Source organism: Salvia splendens, chromosome 20 (genome assembly GCF_004379255.2).
Source record: "Salvia splendens isolate huo1 chromosome 20, SspV2, whole genome shotgun sequence".
Taxonomy (NCBI): Eukaryota; Viridiplantae; Streptophyta; class Magnoliopsida; order Lamiales; family Lamiaceae; genus Salvia; species Salvia splendens.
Window position 1 is genome coordinate 26,092,163 of NC_056051.1, and position 25,307 is coordinate 26,117,469.

Genomic DNA, 25,307 nt, shown 5'->3' on the forward strand with positions numbered 1-25,307 from the left:
GAATTATTCCATGTGACAATGCACCGCTTAGACATTTCATCGAACACGTTCTCCGCTTTAACAGCTCCATCTCCCTCACCTTTCTTAACATAAAAATCAACCAAACTGCTTTAAAACGAGCACATTCGAGCAAAATCCTCTCTTCAAAACCTTCCCGTGCGCTTGCATTCCGTGGGTGGTTTGGTTTCAGAGCTCGGGCTCGGCATTTGATCGAACAGCTGGTGGGCGATGGGGAAATTGTTGTGGGCCGTGTAAAGGGCCAATAAATTAACGAGAAGGAATCTGTAGCCCTTCCATTTAGCCCAAAAAACAGAAAAAATTGATTTTAAAAGCCCATTTAGCCCAGAATAAATGGAGAATCTACAACATCAAAAAGTGGCCCATGCAGGTCTCGAACCTGCGACCTTGGCGTTATTAGCACCACGCTCTAACCAACTGAGCTAATGGGCCACTTGTAATTCCTGAATTTTTATTTTGATACTATTAATTTAGGAGTATATAATATACTTATTCCATATGTCTAAAATTATACTTTAAAGATTACAATATACTAAAAGTGTGATGACAACCACTGAAAAATCGACTTGACATCTTATTGAAGGGGGATGTATTGAATAATTTCGAGACTCAAATTTGCTTGAAAAGATCATAAAATATGTGGGACAACTTTAGTATATACACTTTTAACAAATTAAACTAAATTAACGAGTAATAATGAAAGATAAAGTCAAACCCATTTCCTCTAACTTCATCCCAAAAAACAACAAAAGATAGGCATATCATTCAAAAAAAATTGACCTGCATAAAAACCAGTGTAAAAACCAAAGTAAACAATTATTGGGGGACGAGGAGCGTATTAAATTTACTCTTTGGAATGTAGTTTATCTCGTGGCAAGACAGCTACTTGCCAATTATATGTGATTGTGGTTAACTTTTATTCTTCATCTGCCATCAATTGTTAGCAAGATCCATCACACCACCTCTGACTTCAACGTCGACGATGACATTTTTCGTTGGTCACTAGTTTGATTTAAGTATCATTGGATCTCATGATTTAAACACCATTCATTCACGTGCTATCATATCATCCAGCGCAAAACTCCATTAAATTCGACTATTAGAGTTTACGCTAACTTCATGGTCCGACAACTCTTTCCCAACTATTCGAGGTTGTGGTTAACTTTAATTCTTCACCCGATCAATCGTCAATGACACTCGCAACATCGCATCTGCCTTCGATAATGATCTTTTTTTCACAATATCCACCCTACGAGTTCGATTTACCGAATCGACCCTCACCACCACCCAAATGCACCCCTCGTTGTCAAGGCGACCCAATTCCAGAAACAGATCTCTACTAACTGAGCTGTATCCCCCGAGCCAAGTGGAACATACACCAATGAAAAGCCAACAGAATATCTTCTAACATGATTGAATACACATAAATATAGTTCATCTATTTATAAAGATAAAAAATAAAATAAAAAATTAATTTTTTGTGGATACAAATGTAGATGGCCGAAAAGAGATGCAAAAGGGACCATTGGACCCCACCAAAAAAAATCGAAATGCTCTGTCGAGTCTATCTAGATTCAAAATCACAGCTCATCCAGCTTTATTAGATCTCTCCGCTGACGTGGCATTTTTCTATCTCTTTAATCGATATAATATCTTCCCTTTCCACTTTTTCTCCATCCAGCCTCTCCTAGCCTTCCACGTCATCCATTTCCCTAACCTGCGCCCGATGCGCTCGATCTCCGCCCTCCATTTCACACAATCTCGACGATCCGCTCATTTTAGCAGCCACCACAACAAAGAAAAAGCGCCATTAAAATATCTTCTTCTCTCTCTCCTTTTTCGGCACTTTATTCTGAGCTTTTCGACAACAAGCCAAGGAAATTCATTCACTGGATAGAAATAGATAGATACAGGTTTTGATAGGTGGTGTGCTAAAGTGCGCCGGGGCGGCTCGGGTGACCGTTGGATTCGGAGTTTCCTATTTCAGCTGCTCCCTGTGATGATTGATTGCCGTTTATGGAAAGCGAGGATTGTCAACTGGCTGATTGATGATTTGATTTGACGCCGTTGACGCAGCAGCTACCTAATTGATATTGAGCTGAGTTCTGTGGTTTGGTTTGTGGTGTGGTGATGATCTGGAGGAATGGAAGTTTGTGGTGGAGTTCGGTGCTGAATTGGATTGGATTGATTGGATTGGAGTAGTTTTTTTATCATTTTTGGTCGGTGGTTTATCGATTTGGGGAGGTTTTCGAGGTGTGAGAATGGAGTTTCTCTAACGCTGATTATTTTTGGGGGTGAATTCGGAACGCTAATTCGTGATTGAGATTAGTGATGGAGAAGAGTGAGATAGCGAAGGCCGGGGACGGGTTCATCGATCGGAGTAAAGTGAGGATTTTGCTGTGTGATAATGATGTGAGGAGTTCTGAGGAGGTTTTTACACTTTTGTGTAGATGTTCTTATCAAGGTTTTGATTTGTTATCCCTCTTCTTGATTTGGAATTCATTGATTTTGAGTATTGATTGAAGTTGATTTTTTTTATGGTTAGTTAGTTATTTGTTATGTGGATGAGTTCTTGTTTGCAATATGTGTATGTTTAGTTAGTCATATGTTGTATTGATGATTCTTGTTTGCCTTATGTGTGCTTCTTAGATGTATGTATTTCTGCTATTTGCTTAAGAAGTTGTTGTGAAGTTTTTAGTGATCTTTCGTTGTGTTACCGATCTTTCATGGGTCGAAAAGATTAAGGAAGCTGGAGTTTACTGTGAATCTTTACCATGGAAATTATGCTCTTATAGAAAATAGGCTTAATTGCCGATAGGATATGATGTGGGTTACTCTATTTAGAAGTTGACGTGCTCTAAGTCACATATAGGAAAGATTTTATTCGGCGAATGCACTGAACTCCTTTGGTAATGGAAGATTAGACACAATGAGTAAGTAACTGAAATAAGTCTAACTGCATTCCTTAAGTTTCAGTACTTCAGTAAGATTTCCCGAGGATCGGCTGGAATCTGGATCACCACTTAAACATGAGTCCAGCTGTTGGCTATATCAACCTTGCAGAACTCATCCTTACTTTTGTCACTTTCATCTTTGTCATGGCAATTCACATGAAAATTATTGGAGTTGTTTACTTAAGAACTCATTCTAATCAACTTTAACATCATTCGTCACTTAATCAGTTGACGAAGCTATAGGAGTTCATTCATCTCTGTATATATGCAGTACTGTCCATCTCTACAGTGAGTCGCTTTAGTACTACATTTTGGAAATCAATCATATCAGTAGTAAGGGTTTCTGTTCTTTTTTCTTATCTATAAAGTTCGCATCACACACACTAACAGATGTCTGAATCAGATTCATGTTCTTTCAAGTTCCGAATCTGTATGCTGTCCGCTTTCTACTTCTGCTGGTGATTTTGGGTAGTACGTACACTAAGTACATATTTGATTTGGTGATGGTTTGACAACTGAGGAAAAAGGATCTAATTATTGATTCTGGAAAGTTGAATCGAGTTTTATTTTTTTAATGCAATCAACCATCTATGAAGTTTGGGTGCTGAATGTAATGGATCTTTCTTTTCAGTGACTGCCGTAAAGTCGCCAAGACAGGTGATTGATGCACTGAATGCAGAGGGTCCTGATATAGATATCATTCTTTCTGAGGTTGAGCTTCCGATGTCTAAAGGACTGAAAATGTTAAAGTATATTACGAGGGATAAAGAGTTGCGGCGAATTCCTGTGATAAGTGAGTACTCACTTTTTTCGTTTCTCGTAGAGGTTTTAATTATAAATATTTGAATTGATTTTTTTTTCTGCATACCTTTAGTGATGTCAGCTCAAGACGAGGTTCCTCTCGTTGTCAAGTGCCTGAAATTTGGAGCAGCTGACTATCTAGTGAAGCCATTACGTACAAATGAGCTCTTGAACTTGTGGACTCACATGTGGAGAAGAAGGAGAATGGTATATACTATCTACTTTATATGACGTAGTTATCATTTAATATTTTTCAAGTCTTCTGGGATTCTCCTTTAGCAGTTGTGATGACTTTTTTTTATTATTATTAATAATTTAATCTGGAAAAAAATTCTCAAAAATGGATATTCAATTGTAAATTCTGAGTTTTTACTATCTTGGCCCATGATGGGTCTACACCGGCTACAACCACTTCTTCTTTGTTGAACCCTTGGCAAACATCAGTTACCTTTAACAGACTAGCCGAATAAACTCTTAGATAAATGGTTGTTAAGTATAAACTACATACCATACCGTGTTAATATATCACTCTCTTTTCTCACCCAGGCTACCTTGAAGCCAGGCAGCATAGTCCTGTTGTCAAATTTTGTATGCAGAGTGTTGCATGTATATACCGTGTTTACGTTGATAGAGTACATTAGTCATATATTCCCTAAGGTTTTAGTATAAAAACAACGGTTCAATCTTGCCTAACTTTTCTATCTACAGCTGGGACTTGTGGAGAAGAACATCATAAGTTATGATTTTGATCTGGTGGTGTCAGACCACAGTGATGACGCTAACACCAATAGCACTACCTTATTTTCGGATGACACAGATGACAAGTCTCGAAAGAGTACTAACCCAGAGATGTGTGTCTCAACTCACCAAGAACATGAGGTGAGGTTAATTTAATGTACTGAAAGTCTGAAAGCACCCTTAAAGTGTGCCTGTATTTGACTTGTCTTTGCATCTATATTTTCAGATAAATACCACCACAGCTGTTCCTATAGCTACTGCAGATGAGACTCGTCGAGAGTGTCAGCCTGATGTTCCAGGAATAAGTGACAGGCGTACATATGAAATGAGGATAGGTAAATTGATCACAAGATTTAATCATTTTGTGAATACTAAAAGCTGCTAATCTTGTGCATATCTATATGTGTGTGTGTATTTGAAGAATGAAACTGAGACTGTTTTTTTATTGGCTTATTTGCACATGTTTTCTGTGACTGTTAACTAAAAGCTCGAAGCATGAATCGAATAGTTAAAGTGCATTTACATGCTAGAGAACTGTAATTTCGAATTTCTTTGATAGTTTTCACAGCAATGTTAGCATATGAGTTATCACTCATTGATTTCTTCTGTGTGCTGTATTTTAGTTTCTTCTAAGTTAGTTCTTGAATTTCTGACTGCGAATTCGAAAGATTAAGGCTTGACCAAAGCAAGCTTTTGTTTTTCAATCCATATGACATAAGCGTAAGAGTGCTTTCAAAATTGTTTCAGGACAAATTTTACCTTTTTTAAAGAAGAGCGAATTGAAGATAGGCGAATCTTCTGCTTTTTTCACCTACGTCAAATCCAGCGCATCCAAAAGCATCAACCATGCTGTTCCTGAAATTACAGTTCAGCACGTGAGCTTCGTGGAGAATCACATACTGAATGGTGAAGTGGGTTCGAGCATTCAAGGAGAAAAAACTCGAGAGACCCCGGAAGACCCTTCACCACAAGAAGAACAACCGAGCAGTAATAGTGCTCCCGAATCGTTTGTTATGGACCGGTCAAGTACTCCTCCTAATGAGCATATGCATTTAGGAAATGATTCTCCTAATGATGTGACGGCTGCTTATAACCAGACCCCATATCCTTATTACATGCCCGGGATGATGAATCAAGTGCCGATGTCATCAGCAGCATCTATGTATCCCAAGAACCTCCCTGATATGGGCAACCATGCCAATTCTGCTTTGATTCCTCAGTACAGTCCTGTTCCACACTGTCCTCCTCACATCCCGGGAGTGGCACCTTATCCGTACTACCCGTTTGGCTTATGCCCACATCCAGGTCAAATGCCTGGTCCACATCCATGGACATCATTTGGGAATTCTACGTTCAGTGAAGTGAAGTTAAGTAAAGTTGACCATAGAGAGGCAGCACTGTTGAAGTTCAGGCAAAAACGGAAGGAAAGATGCTTTGACAAGAAGATCAGGTATGTGAACAGGAAAAAGCTAGCTGAACGTAGACCTCGTATAAGGGGCCAGTTTGTGAGGAAGGTAAATGGCGTTAACGTAGATCTCAATGGCCAACCTGCTCTAATTGAAGATGATGAGTACGATGAGGAAGATAAAACTGCCAATATGGAAATTTGACATGAAGATGGCGTGTCCATGTGATTCATTACCAAATGATTCTGCATTCATCTTTGAGATCAGCTAGATGTGATCATTAAAGATAAATATCTCAGGATACGAAGGTAGGTATATAGAGCTATTCTTGGGGGTTCTCATCGGGGCCAGGCAGACGAGACGATTCGTGGAATTCAGCAAGTTCTCTAACTAGCTCACTGGATTCTCAGATTGATAGGCCAAAGAGGGAAAAGGTAAATTTAGATATATAGATTGATTTCCATCTGTGACCACTACTTACTCTACATGACATGGTCCATTTCTATGGCAATTTATGCCTTCTCTTTTACATGACTTGTGTCTAATAGAACAAAATTTGTGCTGTATTTGTTTGCTGTATATGTTTGTTTTGATGTTGTTAGGGAATAAGATATTCTTAGAGTAGGGAGGTACTTATACATGTTGTACTATTGATAACTATAAATCATTTTGCAATTTTCACACTTCTTTCAAACATTTCTACGATTACTCCACCTCTTGACGTGTAGCAATTTTGATATCAACAATTTTCCAGCTTTGAAACATCATTTTTTTCCAAAGAAATATTGTCTGTCAAAACTGCTACAAATCAAAAAATGAAGTCGTATTGAAACGTTTTATAAGTGACATCAAAATTGCAAAATGAGTCGTATCGATTTATTTGAGAATCAAACTCAAGGATGACAAATGCAAATCATGTGGCATAGAGATTGTATCCAAAACAACGGAATCAATTCCAGTTATGAAGACGAGCGGCGGGTCAGCTTGAAGTAGAGAATAACGACTATGACGATTACCAAGAGTGCGATGATAGTGCCGATGATCCATTTGTTCCTGCTCATCCTTCTCGACATGTTGGTCAGAATTTTTTTGCTCCGGCCAATGTTATCATCCACCGCATGAAGCTGCAAAAGGGGTTGTAAAATTGTAATTCACTCTCAACTAAACAGTTTCACCAGAAGGAGGTTGCCAAGGCAAGAACACGAGACGTACGTTGTTATGTGCATGCAGGAGGGATTGCCGTTGCTGGTGGAGATCATGAAGAATCGAGACTCCAAGCTCTTCAGTTTCAAGCATTGTTTTCCGACCTTCCCTGATCCTGTCGCTCGACTTACCTAATTTTTCAGTTGACATCAGCAGCCTTGCTCGTTGATCTGCTGATGCCTGTTTAATCCAACATCAAATTGAATACCAGTATATTAGATAATTTATGGGGGAAAGAAACCAAACACGTATGAAACATGATTCCTTATGGGACAAATAAAGCCACAATACTAAAAGAGATATGGAAGAATCAGTACCGTCGCCATACTCGATTCCATCAAGTCATCCCGAGCTGCTTGGTTGGCATTACCCGATGCGATCCTCTTCACTTCTGATTTCAAATTGTTCAAGTCTGTTTTGTACTCTCTCAACTTGACAAGAAGTGTAGCTTTCACACCTGGCGGCAAGCTCCTGGCTTCTAGATCCATTTTACGTATCTTGGATGTTTAAGCACGAGTTGGATGTTAGTATAGAGTCTAAAGACATAAGAATCATTAGTTATTTATATGTGTGTCAGTAAGCCAGTTACCAGTGCCTCGGCATCTTCTAATCCTCCTGCAACTTCGGATACCTTCTGTTTCTTTTGTTCTGCCAATGCGAAAGTTCCACCAATATCAGTAGCAAATGGAAGTAAATAAATTACATGCTTTAAGGGATTAGGGAACTTTATGAACTCATCATCCATAAATTGATGGCTGATTGTTTCTGTCACAGTTTCTAAGTTATAAGAGCTTAAAAGATGGCCTAGCAAGCAGATTTGACTATCAAGAAAAATAAATACTAACAACTCAAAACGCTACATCTGTCAAACTATAAGGGAGATTTTATCCGGACTTCATAGACGTGCACTTTCACTTTATGGCATGAGTAACTCAGCCCTTGAGATTATTGTCAACAAGTGGATTCAATTTTTGTCCCAAATACTATGATACAAATACAGAAATACGTAAATGGTACTTGAACTTTAACAAATAGGCAAATGGATCTCCTCTCTGATATCTGAATCAATCCTGTGTAGCCTCTCAACTTTCCTCTGGTCTACTATTGATCACTATAAAGAGGCAATTTACAGGCATTCCAATCTTCATCCTCCTCCCCAATACCATTCCCACCCAGACACAGTCAAGAAACACCCAATCATCATAAGTCATAACCATACACACCTCAGAAAAATCAATCTTAAACACCATTCATCAATCAGCATTTGAGACAAGAAGCAGAACCACTTATCCTAGTAGTATTAGATTTAAGTTTAAGTCTGATTCTACCAATATAATATTATAGGATGAAGGTAGTAGGGATGCATAGTTAAATCGTCCATGTTAGATGCATCAAATGTGCAGCTAGATGGAAATCCAAATATGCATAAATTTAACAAGGCACCATGTTAAAAATTTCAAATAACATACTGTTTAAAACATGAAATCATCAAACTAAATGCTATGGACAGACTTCTATCCACAAAAAAATTCAAAACATATACAGCCAACATATCTTCATCAAATTATGAGTACCACCATGTTTAATGTTTCGATCCATTTTCTAACATTTCATAAATGATTCCAATGAGCTGCACATTATTATATCAAACTGTCATCCTACATTCACCTAGAAGCAACAATGCCTTTCCTCAATCATCACATAACAATCAAACTGACAATACTAAGGGGGTGTTCGGTTGGCGAGATTAAATCTCATGATTAAATATGTATCATGTTTGGTTCATAAGATTGAACCCCACAACTTAATCCTAGATGGATAGTCTCATGATAATTAGTCATAGCCTCCCCCTCCAACTAACATAATCCCACAACTTAATCCTAGATGAATAGTCTCATAATATTAGTAATGGCAACCGAAAGCCATCTAAATGTATAAATCTCATAAGAAACTCAAAGCAGAACAAAAAAATTTCGGCTCACCTCCATCGAGAACAGTAGCTGAAGTAACCTTTTTCGAAAGATTAGCAGATATCTCACAGTATTGCCGCTCATAACCTTCAAATACTTGACTCATCCTTTAACCCCTCAACAATCTCCTGCAATCCACAACAACAATGCTCAATTCCAAAATTAATAAAATTAATCATCGGCACGGATATCCGATCAAATTTTAAACTATCAGCTGATTCTAGCTTCTTAAAATCATACACCACACTCATTCCCAAATAGATATTTCAGCACTGATTCGATAAACAGAAGCTATTAATCACCGGAATTCAATGAAATTCGAGAATGTGAATTGTGAAATGAGGAGCGCTTGAATTTTGATAAACCGATACAATTTTTACCTTCAATTGCTCGGATCGACGCTGGGAATTAACAGGCAATGATCGGAGAAAGCACTCCGGAATGCGGTGAAATTGTTTAAAACGATAATGGAGATTGAAGCTCAACTGAATCTAAGAGTATCTGCAATGGCGGACGTCCGCGTGTTAGTCAGACCTGCGTGCCGGACGTCCGCGGGGGACATCCGCCATTATGCAAGGTAGGCATGGATACGAACGCTGTGGACACCGCAGTTCCGCGGCGTTCCGCGGAGTTCCGTCCCAACGTCCGTGCGGACGTATGCCATTGAGTTGACTCCCACGGACGTCCGCACTGACGTCCCGATTATTGCATTTTTTTTAAACTCTATAAATATGTCTCGTTGCACTTCATTTCATTCACACAACTTGTATTAACGAGTATATCTCTCTAAAATACTTTTCTTTCGAAGAACAATGGAGCACCACCATGATAGTGATTCCTCCGCTACGAACGAGTCACAGTCGCTTATTTTCCCGGCGGCGAGAGTACGCCGATGTCCGCCGCGATGCCCCAACCTCAACTGGCGGCGGGGATGATGCCACAACCTCAACTAGCAGCGGGGATGATGCCCGGGTACTACAACATGTACCCACAGTGGTATGAGATGATGACTCAAATGTCCCAGATGCCAGGGGGCGAGTGCCGGAATGCCCCAAATATCGGGAATGATGCCCCAAATGCCGGGAATGATGCCTGGAATGCCTGGGATGATGCCCTAGATGCCTCAGATGCCCGGTATGATGCAGGGGTCGCCGACGGCTGCGGGGGAGTAGGCAGGGGGTCCCCCAATCACCGGTGGACAACGTCTACAGGCTCTATATGGATTTACTGTTGCCGGACAACCCGGCGAGTACTCCTCTCGAGACTCAGTTCACTGGCATCGGCACGTTCTCGCTGGAGGAGTTGGGGCTGTCTTCGGTCCGGGATTCTCCCACCGCCGCACCAACGGCGCCAAGGAGGAGGGGGAGGCCAGGGAGAGGGAGGGGCAGGGGACGGGGCAATACCTCGCCCGTCCCGATGTACGGTGGTGAGGAGGGGGCCGCTGAGGTGGGGGAAGGGTCCAGCGGGCACAAGAGGACCGTCTGGAGCATGGAGGAGTACATTGCGCTGTCGAAGACGTTGATCAGTGTAGTGGAGGATCCATACGTAGGGGCGAACCAGCACATCGACAAGATGTGGTGGCTCATTAGCCAAAGCTACCTCCAGTTCAAACCGCCAGGGGGGAAGCCTCACAACGGAGAGCAATGCCGGAAACAGTGGGAGCGGCTGAGGAGGTAGCTCAACCGATTTGCCGGCATTTACATAAACAACCTCCGCTCGGCAACCAGCGGTATGTCTGCCGAGGATGTGAAACTGCTGTCTCACCAGCAGTTCCCCGACAGTGCAAAGGGGTTCGGGGAATTCAAATATTGGGAGGTCTATCTTGTGGTGCACACTTCCCCAAAGTTTACTACGGGCGTTGAATCTGGCTGGCCGAAGCGGACGAAGACCAGCACCTCCGGGGAGTACTGTAGCAGTGCTAGTTCCCACGAACTCCCCTTCGCCGAGACAGAATTCCCAACACCCACATCGTCGAACCGCCGCCGTCGCCCTGTTGGGCAAAAGGCAGCGGCGCGGACTGCGAGGGGAAGCGGCAGCGGATCGGCCGAGGCCCAATCGGCACCACCCACCCAACCCGCTCATTCGCCCGCATCGCGACACATGAAACCTTGTTACGTGCAATGGTTGAATGTCGCCAATCGACCGACCCCCATTACAACTTACAAGCGGTCGCTTAAACCCCTCATCAACAGTATGCCGTGCGATTTGGGGTTCGGCGACATGTCGGGGAGTGACGACGAGGGGGTGGCAACGACGAGTGGGTGGCGGCGGGGAATCCGAGGAGTGAGCCGGCGGTTTTTTTATCTATGTTTTAATTACTAGGTATGTTTTTTTAATTATGTATCTTTTTTTTAATAAAGTGGTTGCATTTACTCCGTATTTGTGTCGAAATTTTTATCCCGTAAATTTCTTACTTCCGTATATTGTTTAATTTGTGAATTTGTGAATTTTTATTAATGTGGGAAGTCCATCGGGATGTCCTTGGGGATGTCCCCCACTGTGCAGTGGGATGTCCGTATGACGTGGCAGAACAGTGGGAAGTCTGTATGACGTGGCAGGAGGTGTTTTTGGGAATTCCGCGGGGAATTCCGCCGGGAATTCTGCGCCACTGCTGATGCCCTAAGCCTTGGTGCCACGTCAGAGTATGCAAAGACGAAAATACCCGCTTAACTCCACGTCGGATGTATAAAGACGATATTGGTTGGAGGTGGAGTTATGATAGTTTAATGATTTTATATATTAGTAACAATATAAGAATTTTTAATTACATTAATTTTTATCTCTACAAAAGTTGGGTAAACTACTATCATTAATTTGAAAATTATAAATTATATACTCATTTTTTAAAATTTTTATAAAATTCAATATTCCTTAAAATCGCATTTACCTAATTTTTCGGACGATCCATTCAAAACACTAACATGCTTTATAAAATAGAAATACAACTATGTAATTTATCAACTCTTAACTAAATTAAAAAAATAACATTGTATAAGAGCATCACCAGTGGTGAGCAGCGGCTCGTAATTAATATATGGTAGTAATTAATATATTTTTCACTATCACTATTATTTATCTTTCTTTATTCTCTTTACTTTATTTACTTTTCTATTTTATTCTCTTTTGTCTATCCACTTAACACACTAATGATTACTTTCTTAAAATGTGTGCCTCAACTATGAGAGAACGAAGGGAGTACTATTTTGGTTCTAAACGTATGACCGAAATACGAAGTTGGTTCAGAACATTAACATTTTAAAAATCGACTCTTAAACAAATGAAATTGTGGTCGGATAGATCTTTTTTGTGACGGTTCTGTTAAAAACCACTAGTGAAATTTTGACCTAATTAATATACTAATACTACATAATTAATTAAATAAATAAATATAGAAAATAAAAAAAAAGTAAAGATCATTTTGATCCTAAACATATAACCAAAATATGAATTTGGTCCAAAACATTCACTTTTTGAAAACAAGTCCATAACAAATGAAAATGTCACCGAAGTAGTCTTTTTTTGACGTTTTCGTAAAAAACTAACGATCAACGCCAAATGCACAGTGGCATGACCGTTGGTTTTTTTACGGAAACGTCAAAAAAGGACTACTTCGACGACTTTTTCATTTGTTACGTACCTGTTTTTTAAAAGTGAATGTTTTGGACCAAATTCGTATTTTGTTCATATGTTAGGACCAAAATTGTCCTTTACTCAAAAAATTAAGAAATTTCACTCACAAAGCGGAGGAGGTGGCCTCGCCGCCCAACAGAAAAAGGACTTGAAGGTGTCTGCGATGGCGTCAGAATATAGAGAAGGATGGAGGGAGCTCGAAATTTGATTTTCAGAGAGCGGAGGCTTGGCGGAAGAGCCAAGAGTGTTAGAATTGAGGTCATTTTGCTTAAAGCCGGAGTCTTGGGCAGTAGAGGTGGTCGAGCTCGTCAATGGAGGATTCGCCTTTCTTGATGAGCCAATTGAAGACCAGCTCCCTCTTCAGCGTCGACTGCGCCTCCACCGATCATTATGTTTAGGACTAAAATAGTAGTACTTTACTTTATAATATATGATGAAAAAGTTTTTAAAAATAATAATTGACTAATAATTAGAGGCGAACTAAAATGACAAAAAATAGACTGTTTTTTGGAAAGTATGAGGTACATGGTGGGATTTCAAAAACTTAAAAAGATTCCACTCGAACTTCCTATTCATCGATTGGAAGAAAAAAGTTTTACCAAATAAATTAAGCATCATCGTCATTCGGGCGCCCGCATAGTCCGCAAAAGAGGTGTCAGGGGAGGACGCTTTCGTTCAGTATTTCTTGGCACGGGTTGCGTGACCCGAGGGAGCACGCCTTTTATGGAAGGAGTTTCAAAAAAATGTTAGGTGAATCACAAATGATAATATTATAATTAAATTGATATTATAAACTGTTAGGTGAATCATTTTGACATTATCATGTGCAAATATAATTATATGCTACCCACACTACGAAGTAGGAACGCATATCAATAGTTGGACAAATAATTAAAATCCATAAAAATTAGTGTATCAGACAACTATAGCATCTTTTGTTTATTTTAAGAATGTTGCACATGCGTTCTTCGTCCAATACAAGATTGGTCGTCTACTAAACAGTATTACCCTATTTTCATTCACATAGAATATATTGATATTTAAAATGTTAGGTGAATAAGACTCATTTAGGGATCCACCGTTAGGTTAATCACAATATTACAATATTATAAATATATTGATATTTTAAATGTTAGGTGAATCACAATAGCCAACATTGACTTTGAAGTTCTCTGTATAAACTCTTTAACTTAGTTGTCTGGCATTATCATTATCATTCTGTGTGTGCATTCGCAGAGAGAGTTGTTAATCATGGCTGCTTATGGAGCTCTGGTTTCTCTTATGCATATCATAGATACCCTCGAGAAACATCCTTCCCCTCCCATTTCTATCAACCAAAAACAAGTTCAATCCCTCACTCAAAACATTACCTTCTTGCAGGATTTTCTTGATTGCTATATTTCCCCTTTTGCTGAGAGCCACGAAGCTGATCCATTGGAGCGTCGCATTGCTGATGCAGTTTACGCGGCTGAGGATGTTATCGAATCCCATATTGTGGATCAAATTCACAGTGGATCCACAATCGTTTCAGATCATGACTTCTATCACAATCTACAGAAAGTGATAGAAGAAATGAATCTGATCAACAAAGAGGTGAAGAGCATTGCAGTTGAAGCTCGGACCAAGCAGAAACCCGTTGTTGCCTTGGCGGCGTCTTCTCCTACTGTGAAAGAAAGCGTGATCGTGGGCTCTAAAGAAGTGTTTTTTGAAGTTCTAGATAAGCTCGCTGGAAATCAACTCAACCTCCAAATCATCCCCATCACGGGGATGGGTGGCATTGGTAAGACCACTCTTGCGATGAATCTATTTGAGAATGCAATTGTTAAGTATCGTTTTGATATTCGTGCTTGGACTACAATTTCTCAAACTTATAATGTTAGAGAAACACTTAGAGAAGTTCTTTTTCGAGCAAGTGGACGAGATTCAAGTAGTGACATGAGTGAGAATGAGTTGGGACAAAAACTATACCAGTTTTTGTTCGGTAGGAGATATCTCGTAATAATGGATGATATGTGGAGCATAAAGGTGTGGGAGAAGATAAATTTTTTCTTTCCCGATAACCAAAATGGGAGTCGAATAATTGTAACAACTAGGCTATCAGACTTGAGTTCTCAGTTGAACGAGTCTTGTATAGTTGGCATGAAATTTCTAGATGAGGCTAGTAGTTGGAAATTATTTTGTAAGACTGTGTTCGGGAAAGAAAGTTTTCCAATTGAGTTGGAGAATATTGGAAAGAATATTGTAGCAAATTGTAAAGGACTTCCTTTATCAATTGCTACAATAGGAGGTCTTTTGGCAAAATCTGAGCGCACAAAAGAATGTTGGGAGCATATAGAGCAAAATTTAAATTCAATTGTTATTAACAGTGACGATGGATTTTGCTTGAAAATAGTGAGGATGAGCTATATCTATCTGCCGAACTATTTAAAGCCATGCTTTTTGTATATGGGTTTTTTTAAGGAAGATTACCGTATTCGTGTGTCAATGCTAGAGAAGTTATGGGTTTCTGAAGGATTTTTAAAACCAAGGAGTGGAAAATGTTTGGAAACACTTGCACGAGAGTATTTTATGGAATTGGTTGATCGAAATCTCGTTTTAGTTGATGAACTGGGGTCTATTGGAAACGTTAAGTATTGTAAAATTCATGATTTGGTGAGAGATTTGTGTTTAAAAGAAGCTGAAAGGAAAGATTTTACCATGTCATAGGAGATGATCCTCCGGCCAGTATTAGCGAACGTCGAGTCGTTCTTAAAACTGCAGGGTTGCTAGGATCTCTGTCACATGCTCGTTGCATAATATGTGAGTATGACAAAAGAGCAATTGGTGTTCAGAAATTTCTGCCGTCTCGCGATCTTAGATTGTTGAGGACATTCAGGGCATGTAAGTTTGAGAGGTATTTCCTAGAAAATGTGGTTGAATTGGTGAACTCACGGTACCTTGATATCAGTGTTCATGATGAGTCCAGATTCTCTAGTTCAATTGATCTACTTTGGAATCTACAGACATTGATTATTCGTTCATATTCTCGGAAAGATCGTCATGTACCAAATGAAATTTGGAAACTACATCAACTTCGGCGTCTTGAATTTCCGCTGTACGGATTGATTCTCCCAAATCCTGCTAGTGAGGATAGTGAGATTGTCATTATGGAGAATCTGCAAACACTGAAAGGAGTTGAGGATTTGTTATTGAATGAGGAGGTGGTTAAAAGAATCCCCAATGTGAAGAAATTGCATTTAGCATACCTTTCGGATCAAATGGAGGGAGAAAACTGTATAAGCTATCTTCAATACTTCAGTAAATTGGAAAGCTTATACTGCTGCACCTTTAGGCAAACTGTTGACTTTTTGCTGAGGATTAATTTTCCCAACTCTATCAAGAAATTGGTTGTTGAAAACATTTCTGGCACAAAGTTGGAAGACATATTGCCTAAAATCGGTTCGTTACCTCTTCTTGAGAAGCTCATATTAACAGATGGTGTCTTCAGAACCGGCAAGTGGGAAACAATTGAAGGCCAGTTCCAGAAGCTCAAGTTTCTTAAGTTGGTGGCTTGTAGATTGTGTCAGACAGCTCCCACTTTCCACTTCTCCAGAAGCTTAGTCTAGATCATTTATCTGAACTCGAGGAAATCCCATCTGAAGTTGGAGAAATAGCAACGCTGAAATCGATTTCATTGTATCAATGCAGTGAAGCAGCTGTGGCGTCAGCGAAAAAGATAGTAGAAGAACGTGAGGATCTATATGGAGAGCAATTAGACCTTCATGTGGATCTAGCATGGTAAACATTGGACTGCAAAAGAGGTAATAAACATGCATGGTGTTTTTATGTAATTTGTTTTCAATCTTTTTTGCATTTGATAAACATTGGACTGCAAAAGAGGATTTACATTTGAGCTCATATTTCTGTCAGTGTTGTTTGCTTCCTCTCATTGTGGAGCTGAGTGAGGCCGGAGCCGAGGGAGAATGGCCGGAGATTGGTGGCGCCGTGGAGGTAGTCGACGGCGGCGGCAGCCGCGGAGGGAGATTCTTCCATGGCTATAAACAAATGTTTATTTGTATTTAATTTTTTGTTGTTTTAGTGATGTTAGTGATATGATTTTGAATTTATTTTATAAACGAAACTTTGTTAGAGACTATTTTTTGTGTAGTATTTTGTGTTCATGATTTTTAGAAGATAAAATTTTCTATTTCTAACTCACGATATAGTTTTGCAAAAACATGTAAACAAAATCAATAATTTTATCAAAGTAAAGAAAAATAGGATTTTTTTTTGGTTTGGGGTGATATTAAACTTAAACCTCTTATGATTAGATTATTTTCTGTGGCAATTTGTAGGTTTAAGATCTAAAATATATTGCCAAGCATTTTCCATGGAACCACAAATAAAACTGAATTTGCCTATTTGAAATATAGGAAGTTGATTACGTAGATTGGGCTAAGGCTTGTAAGCATTTTTAGAATTTAATGTAAATTTTTTGTAAGTTTTAACAAAAAATGTAATAGTAATAATACTTTTTTTATAACAAGAGTGGGGGTTGCAGTTGGATGGAGCTGAGAAACAGAGTGAAACTCTTGATCAATGGAGAGAAATGCAATGGATTTTTGCAGCTGTTGAATACTGAAAGAGAATCATATCTTTGAACATGTGATATACAAGTATTTATTTGTGAATCAAGAAGTTGCACACAATTATGAGTGAGCTTAGTGTGAATTTGAACATCTTTTTGTTGTAAAAAATGGGATTTTGGATCAAGGTTGGCTGCTAATAGTTTTGTATCTGAAATTCCTAATACTTGAGAGGTATATAAGATTTTATAAGAGTTGTTATTCTTGGATAAGTCATACCAATGGGTTTTGAAATGTCGTTGTTAGGGTACGGGTACGCAAAATGGTGCACTTTCTTGGCCTGGACCCGAGGCGCGGCTGAAGGAATGGCGGTGGTGAGTGAGGCGGGCCATAGAGGGTGCATGCCGATGGCCATGGGCCACATGGCAGGCAGACTGTTGTTGATTTTGATTTTCTATATAAATAGTACTCCCTCCATCCCGCGTTACTTGAACGTTTTCTTTTCGGCACGGAGATTAAGGAATGAGTGATAGACAAAGTCAAATATTACGGCTGTAGGTGATAATTTTTACTAAAAATGGAAAGAGTGCAAATAACTTGGGACGCCCAGAAAGGAAATACGTGCAAGTAACACGGGACGGAGGGAGTACTACTACAAGTCTGGCCTAATTTGTGGTTCGATTATTGTGAGTGTTTGTCGTCTGGCCTGAAAAGCAGATCGAGTTATACTTCATATTCGATCGAGTATTCTAGAGTGGGATTAGGCAGCTTGGAATTAGGTCTTGGAGTGTAGATTCTTGTATTCTTGTTTGTACAATGAATAAAAGTGTTGGAATCGTGCTTGGTCAAATGATTTTGACTAATAATAAATGTTAGAAGACATTTAATTTTGTGAAATTAAATGCAATAACGTCGATCTACGCTCCGAGTAGATGTTAACTAATGGATTAATTAACTAAATGTTAATTATCTCACACCGGGGATGATAAACTTCTTTGATGAAGTATTTAATAAGATGAATTATTATGTGTAATAATTATCGTGGAATAAGACGGGTGACAGAGCCCACACGCGCGTACACGCGAGCGCCGCAGCCGCCCGCCCGCGAGCCGCTCACTGTGTCCCGTGCACCGGGCGCCGGGTTCGTGTGTCTTGTGCCTTGTGCCTTGGGTGGTCTTTGGACTGTTCTTTGGAGCTGGTCGTTGAGCGTGGTTCAAGCCCCGCTTATTTTTTTTAGACCACCCCAAACTCCACGCTATCCCCGACGGACCCCGACTCATGGTGGTTCTGGTCCCCGTCATGTTCCCCATGGACCCCGACGCATAACGGGAGACAAAAGGTCTACGATGGACCCCGACGCATAACGGGAGACAAAAGGTCCCCGTTTGACCCCGACGCACAAAGGGAGACAAAAGGTCCCCGCTAGACCCCGACGCATAACGGGAGACAAAAGGTCCCCGATCGACCCCGACGGTCCATGGTGTATCCCGTCGTGTAGCGTGTCCAGGTGCATCGTGTCTCTTCAGCTTCCAATGGTTAGTGCACCAGTCAATAACCCTCGGCGGTTACAGTCAAGCCATCATGACACAAATAATGGCTGTTGACTCCATCAATGCCCCTGCGGGTGGACTTGGCCTATAAATAGGCATGCATCCATTGCATTCTACACAGAACATACACCAGCATTTTTGCATACACGCTCTCTCCATCTCTGCATAATCTTCTCGTCGAAGCTCTGCCCCCGCCTTACTCCCGTTCGCCGGAGCTCTGCTGCTAGCGGTGCTGTTACATCAGAGACAAAGTCGTTTTATCTTTGGGGATGACACGCCAAACCGAGAGCACTACCGGGGCGTATCTCGTCTTGAACAAAGAGGACTCCTCGACTCGGCTTACCATTTTCCACAGATTTTCCGCGTAATTGTTCAGTTGTTTACGTGTAATTTTCATTGTTTTATTTTCCGTGTATTTTTCGCCCGGCAAGTTTGTATCTCATTTTTCAACAATCGCAAGACGAGATATTCTTGCCACTAAAGGACTTTATACACACCAACTGAACTTAATCAACACCTTTGCTTGGAGATGTCGACTGACCCGTCTACCGCCGTTGCCACCGTTCCATCCACTGTGTCCCCGTTGCACCCGTCAATATGTCGTCGGACATAACGATGATCCCGACTCCTGGCTTCTCAACCTCTTCCTCAACAACCCCTTGGGTGTCAACATTTGGGACGGTTTCCGGATTCACCTCGAGTGGGTCGGTCGGTTCCACTTTCAGTGGTTCCATTGGATCTTTCATTGGGTCGAGTGTCGGGGCTTTCAGGCACGGCACGGGTGTTGGATCCTTCGGGGTCAACATGAGTGCTAGCTCCTTCGGGGACAGCACGGGTACTGGACCCTTCGGGGTCGGCACGGGTGCTGGATCCATCGGGGTCAGCACGGGTGCTGGATCCTTAAGGGGTCGGCACGAATGCGGGGGCCTCCATGCTCCATGCAACTATGGGGGGTACTGTGCCCCAACCAATTACTAGCTCCTACGGGGGCAATGGATTTGGTCCCTTTCATGGGACAAACTCGGCACCAATGGCACCAAGGATGATACCACCGCCGAGAAGCCATCGAAGTTCACGGGAACGAATTTCAAGAGATGGCAACAGAAAATGTTGTTCTACCTAACAACGTTGGACGTCGTGAACTTCCTCAAGGAGAACGAGCCAACCCCGCCAAGTGAGGACGAGACACGTGTTGAGATGTACGTCGAGTATGACGCTTGGCCCAAAAGAGACTATCTTTGTAAAAACTTTATTTTAAGTGCTTTAGATGATAGTCTCTACAACGTGTATTGTACTATTCCCACATCAAAACAAGTGTGGGAAATGTTAGATAAGAAGTATCGTAGTGATGATGCATGCACTAAGAAATTTGTAGTAGCCAAGTACTTGGACTACAAAATGGTCGACTCACGACCAATCATGGACCAAGTGCAAGAGTTCCAGCTGATCATCCAAGACCTCGCAGCCGAAGGAATGGCCTTGCCTGAAGCTTTCACGGCAGGCACGGTCATTGAAAAACTTCCACCCGGCTGGAAGGACTTCAAGAGCTACCTTAAGCACAAGCGAAAGGAGATGAATCTTGAAGACTTGATCGTGAAGCTGCGCATCGAGTCAGACGTGCGCAAACACGATGATTTGGCTAAGGGCCATGGCCCACCTGTTGCAAAGGCCAATTTGTTGGAGCGGGACGGTCCCTCCAACAAACGCTCCCGTCCAACTGCAAAGGACAAGGGCAAGAGGAAACAACCTGCGATGAAGGTTGACGGCAACTGCTACAACTGTGGCAACCCTGGCCACTTTTCCAAGGACTGTTGCAAGCCGAAGAAGAAGTCGGCTGCCCACGTTGTTGAAAAAGAGTTCAAGGACTAGGATGAAAGTGACCTTGTTGTTGTGGTCACGGAAGAAGTCAACCTTGTTGATAACAAAGGTGGCTGGTATATCGACACTGGAGCTACTGCCCACGTCTGTGCCTATAAGAGCAAGTTCGCCTCCTACACCGCTGTTGAAGGGAGGAAGATCAATATGGGGAATCAAGCCTCGTCTCAAGTCCTCGGCATTGGGGACGTGATTCTCATGATGACGGCTGGCGTCACCATCACTTTGAAGGATGTGCTGCACGTCCCGGACATCTGCAAAAACCTAGTGTCGGGATCAATACTAGTGAATAAGGGGTTTAAACTTGTATTCGAATATGATAGGTTTTCTTTGTACATGTTTGGAAAGTCACTAGGAAAAGGTTTTGTAACCGACGGACTTTTCAAGCTTAGTGTAGCTACACGCCATGTCCCTAAGCCGTTGGCTAATAATAAGAATGCATCTACTTCTTCTTACTTGACTGAGTGTTCTAACTTGTGGTACAATAGATTGGGACATGTAAATCCTAATGCCATCAAAAGATTAGTAAGTTTAGATTTACTAAAGGCAAAAGAAGTATAAACTCAAAACACATGTGAAACTTGTCTTGAGGTGAAAATGACTAAGTTACCGTTCATTCGATTGAAAAGAACACGAAACCCCTTGAATTAATTCACGCGGACGTATGTGACTTAAAATTGGTGCAAACGAGAGGTGGTAAAAAATACTTTATCGCATTCATAGATGATTGCACAAGATATTGTTATGTCTATCTTTTAAGAAGTAAAGACGAAGGAATAGAAGCGTTCAAAATTATAAGAACGAAGTCGAGAATCAATTTGGATGTAAAATCAAAATGATTCGAAGTGATAGAGGCGGTGAATACGTAGCCCCGTTTGAGGAATTATGCAACGCAAGTGGTATAATTCATCAAACGTCTGCACCATATTCACCACAATCTAATGGTGTTGCAGAACGCAAGAATCGAACTCTTAAAGAGATGATGAATGTGTTACTGATCAGTTCGGGGATGCCCCAGAACATGTGGGGGAAGCTGTTTTGACAACCAACTACATCTTAAACAAAATCCCACGCAAAGGTAAGGACGTTACTCCTTATGAGTTGTGGAAGGGAAGGAAGTCATCCTACAAATACCTCAAAGTGTGGGGGTGTCTGGCAAAGGTGATGGTTCCTCTGCCCAAAGAAGTTACAATCGGTCCTAAAACGGTTGACTGCATCTTCATTGGGTATGCACTTAATAGTAGTGCATATTGATTTGTTGTCCACAAGTCTGAAATACCGACTGTGACCGTGGGAACAACAATCGAGTCAAGAAATGATGTATTTGTTGAAAATATATTTCCTCGCAAAGATAAGGAAAATATTGTACCCAATTCTGAGACGAGAATTGAGGATGAAACCACTAGTTCTAAATCAGTGGATGAAGAGCCAGAATCGTGCAAGCGAACAAGGCCTGATCCAAGCGATGATGTACTAAGACGTGGTAGCAGAGTCAGAACACCAAAGACATTTAGTCCTGACTATATTGCATTTATGTTGGATGAAGAACCAACATCGATAAAAGTAGCCTTTGCTGGCCCAGACGGGTTGCATTGGAGAGAAGCTGTTCAAAGCGAAATTGATTCAATTTTGCTAAACCACACGTGGGTGTTGGTTGATCTACCTGAATGTGCTAAACTTTTAGGATGAAAATGGGTCCTTAAAAGAAAGTTTAAGGCCGATGGAACCGTGGACAAGTATAAAGCTTCACTGGTAGTCAAAGGCTTTAAACAAAAGGAATAGTACGATTTCTTCGATACCAACTCACCTGTAACGAGGATTACATCAATTCGAGTGCTTCTCGCGATTGCTGCTGTACACAATCTTGAAATTCATCAAATGGATGTTAAGACTGCGTTTCTAAATGGTGACCTTGAAGATGAAATCTATATGGAACAACCTGAAGGCTTTGTAGTACCTGGACAAGAGAGAAAGGTATGCAAACTGGTTAAATCCCTCTATGGATTGAAACAAGCGCCGTTGCAGTGGCACTTGAAATTTGACAACGTGATGTTATCAAATGAATTTAAAATCAACGAATGTGACAAATGTGTCTATATTAAGAACACTGATAGTGGATACGTTATAGTATGTCTCTATGTTGATGATATGTTAATCATGGGTAGTAACACCCAAGTGATTAACGACACGAAAGTCATGTTAAAGAGACACTTCGACATGAAGGATATGAGTCTAGCCGATGTAATTCTTGGAATGATAATTCTAAGAACATCCGAAGGAATCACATTAACACAATCTCATTATGTTGAGAAAGTATTAAAGAGGTTCAATGTCTATGATGGCATCCAGGCTAAGACGCTAATAGAGCTCAATATTCACTTGAGCAAGAACAGAGGTGAACCCGTTGCACAAGAAGATTATACAAGGGTCATTGGATGCATTATGTATCTTACTAATTGCACTCGACCTGATATTGTTTGCGCAGTGAACAAGTTGAGCCATTATATGAGCAATCCAAGCAAAGAGCATTGGAAAGCTCTTGTAAGAGTTTTGAGGTATCTCAAGTATACTCAAAATCATGTGCTGCACTTTTCGAGATACCCCCGGTACTTGAAGGGTACTGCGATGCAAACTGGATATCCGATAACAAAGACTCACTTTCAACAAGTGGATATGTCTTTACTATTGGGGGTGGTGTTGTTTCGTGGAAATCCACAAAACAGACATGTATAGCCCGATCCACCATGGAATCTGAATTCATAGCTTTAGATAAAGTTGCGGAAGAAGCCGAATGGCTTAAAAACTTCCTAGAAGATATTCCATGTTGGTCAAAACCCGTGCCTCCGGTGTTAATTCACTGTGATAGCCAAGCCGCTATTGGAGGGCAAACAGTGGCTTGTACAATGGTAAGTCTCGACACATTCATCGACGACATAATACCGTGAGACATTTGATCACAACAGGAGTGATTACAATTGACTACGTGAAGTCATTGGATAATTTAGCTGATCCGCTAACCAAAGGGTTAAATCGTGATCAAATGAATAAATTGCTAGAGGGAATGTGTTTGAAATCCATAAACTAAAGAATTGTCATAGTGGTAACCCAACCATATATCCCAAGAACTTGGTTCAATGGGGAAACTAAGCTATGAGAATTCGTGTGAACACCCATCTACATCTATTCCCTATAGAGTAATAGAGTGTTGGAAAAACTAGCCTAGTGGTGAGGTTAGGTCTATGACTTTTAATGATCCCTAAAGGATCTCGTTGAGATGAAGTTCTCAAGGAGACCGAGTATGACAAGATACTTAACGAGGAATCCCCTATGTAAGTGTGAAGTGGGGCCACTTCAAACAATACACTTATGAATCCAAAGTGGTGTCCAAGGCCTGAAATGGACACAAAACGTGAGAACGGATGAGGTTGATGTGTTTAAGTGTTAACATCATTGTCTCAGTGCAAGCCGTGGAAGAATAGTTCAAAGCATCGCGCTACTAGTCCGTCTGTGTATCCGATGGTGTTGACTATGGATGGTTCAAAGCCAAAAACTACATTTCCTTATGCTTACATACCTCTTGAGGGTTGAGCTTGTGTCTGCATACATAAGCATTTGGCAATTTCCACTCATGTGGGGGATTGTTGGAATCGTGCTTGGTCAAATGATTTTGACTAATAATAAATGTTACAAGACATTTAATTTTGTGAAATTAAATGCAATAACGTCGATCTACGTTCCGAGTAGATGACCGTAGTATATTCATTTTCTCAAATCCGATTCCCGGTGAGTGAGAAATAATATATTAAAGTTGGTCACAATAAAGCTAGAAATGAGCTATGAGAAAAAAAAACTAAGGGATTAATTAACTAATTGTTAATTATCCCATATCGGGGATGATAAACTTCTTTGATGAAGTATTTAATAAGATGAATTATTATGTGTAATAATTATCGTGGAATAAGACAGGTGACAGAGCCCACACGCGCGCGCTGCCGCCGGCCGCCCGCGAGCCGCGAGCCACGCATCGCGCACCGTGTCCCGTGCATCGTGTGCCGGATGCCGTGTGTCTTGTGCCTTGGAACTTGGCAATTGGTCTTTGGGTGGTCTTTGGGCTGTTCTTTGGAGCTGGTCGTTGAGAGTGGTTCAAGCCCCGCTTGTTCTTTTTAGACCACCCCAAACTCCACACTATCCCCGACGGACCCCGACTCATGGTGGTTCTGGTCCCCGAAATGTTTCCCATGGACCCCGACGCATAACGGGAGACAAAAGGTCTCCGCTGGACCCCGACTCATAACGGGAGACAAAAGGTCCCCGCTGGACCCCGACGCATAACGGGAGACAAAAGGTCCCCGTTTGACCCCGACGCACAAAGGGAGAGAAAAGGTCCCCACTGGACCCCGACGCATAACGGGAGACAAAAAGTCCCCGATGGACCCTAATGGTCCATGGTGTATCCCGTCGTGTAGCGTGTCCAGGTGCTTAGTGTCTCTTCAGCTCCCAATGGCTAGTGCACCAGTCAATAACCCCCGGCGGTTACAGTCAAGCCATCATGGCCCAAATAATGGCCGTTGACTCCATCAATGCCCCTACGGGTGGA

General features: G+C 41.1%; 3 protein-coding genes and 1 non-coding gene across 6 annotated transcripts; 2 read left to right on the forward strand and 2 right to left on the reverse strand.

The window, feature by feature from the left end:
• Window positions 1–376: 376 nt before the first annotated feature.
• TRNAI-AAU lies at window positions 377–450 on the reverse strand. Its single transcript has one exon. It is a non-coding gene; the product is annotated as a tRNA-Ile (tRNA).
• A 1,317-nt stretch (window positions 451–1,767) lies between these two features.
• On the forward strand, window positions 1,768–6,613 carry LOC121782511 (two-component response regulator-like APRR1). The gene is made up of 6 exons (XM_042180377.1): window positions 1,768–2,482; window positions 3,604–3,765; window positions 3,847–3,980; window positions 4,482–4,652; window positions 4,738–4,846; window positions 5,259–6,613. Exons 1-6 carry the CDS (start codon window positions 2,350–2,352, stop codon window positions 6,119–6,121), a joined length of 1,572 nt encoding a protein of 523 aa, XP_042036311.1. The 5' UTR covers window positions 1,768–2,349; the 3' UTR covers window positions 6,122–6,613.
• Window positions 6,614–6,771: 158 nt separating this feature from the next.
• On the reverse strand, window positions 6,772–9,750 carry LOC121782512 (vesicle transport v-SNARE 13-like). 2 transcript variants are annotated; one of them, XM_042180378.1, is made up of 6 exons: window positions 9,471–9,750; window positions 9,103–9,218; window positions 7,710–7,768; window positions 7,438–7,617; window positions 7,130–7,300; window positions 6,772–7,041 (listed from the first exon to the last, which is right to left on the reverse strand). In XM_042180378.1, the coding sequence occupies exons 2-6, from the start codon at window positions 9,194–9,196 to the stop codon at window positions 6,877–6,879; spliced, it is 669 nt and encodes a 222-aa protein (XP_042036312.1). In that variant the 5' UTR covers window positions 9,197–9,218; window positions 9,471–9,750; the 3' UTR covers window positions 6,772–6,876. The 2 variants fall into 2 exon arrangements, with proteins under 2 accessions (XP_042036312.1, XP_042036314.1); XM_042180380.1 differs by having other exon boundaries at window positions 9,393–9,750.
• Window positions 9,751–13,886: 4,136 nt separating this feature from the next.
• Window positions 13,887–16,915, forward strand: LOC121780834 (putative late blight resistance protein homolog R1A-10). 2 transcript variants are annotated; one of them, XM_042178473.1, is made up of 3 exons: window positions 13,887–14,500; window positions 16,408–16,520; window positions 16,630–16,915. In XM_042178473.1, the coding sequence occupies exons 1-2, from the start codon at window positions 13,972–13,974 to the stop codon at window positions 16,437–16,439; spliced, it is 561 nt and encodes a 186-aa protein (XP_042034407.1). In that variant the 5' UTR covers window positions 13,887–13,971; the 3' UTR covers window positions 16,440–16,520; window positions 16,630–16,915. The 2 variants fall into 2 exon arrangements, with proteins under 2 accessions (XP_042034407.1, XP_042034406.1); XM_042178472.1 differs by having other exon boundaries at window positions 13,887–16,520.
• Window positions 16,916–25,307: the final 8,392 nt, after the last annotated feature.

Coding starts and splice junctions, on each gene's coding strand:
- LOC121782512 (XM_042180378.1), bottom strand. CDS start 9,196: ATGAGTCAAGTATTTGAAGGTTATGAGCGGCAATACTGTGAGATATCT. Junction 7,618..7,709: donor TAGAAGATGCCGAGGCACTG/GTAACTGGCTTA, acceptor TAAACATCCAAG/ATACGTAAAATGGATCTAGA. Junction 7,042..7,129: donor TCCTGCATGCACATAACAAC/GTACGTCTCGTG, acceptor CCCCTTTTGCAG/CTTCATGCGGTGGATGATAA.
- LOC121782511 (XM_042180377.1), top strand. CDS start 2,350: ATGGAGAAGAGTGAGATAGCGAAGGCCGGGGACGGGTTCATCGATCGG. Junction 3,981..4,481: donor TGTGGAGAAGAAGGAGAATG/GTATATACTATC, acceptor TTCTATCTACAG/CTGGGACTTGTGGAGAAGAA. Junction 4,847..5,258: donor TACATATGAAATGAGGATAG/GTAAATTGATCA, acceptor AAATTGTTTCAG/GACAAATTTTACCTTTTTTA.
- LOC121780834 (XM_042178472.1), top strand. CDS start 13,972: ATGGCTGCTTATGGAGCTCTGGTTTCTCTTATGCATATCATAGATACC.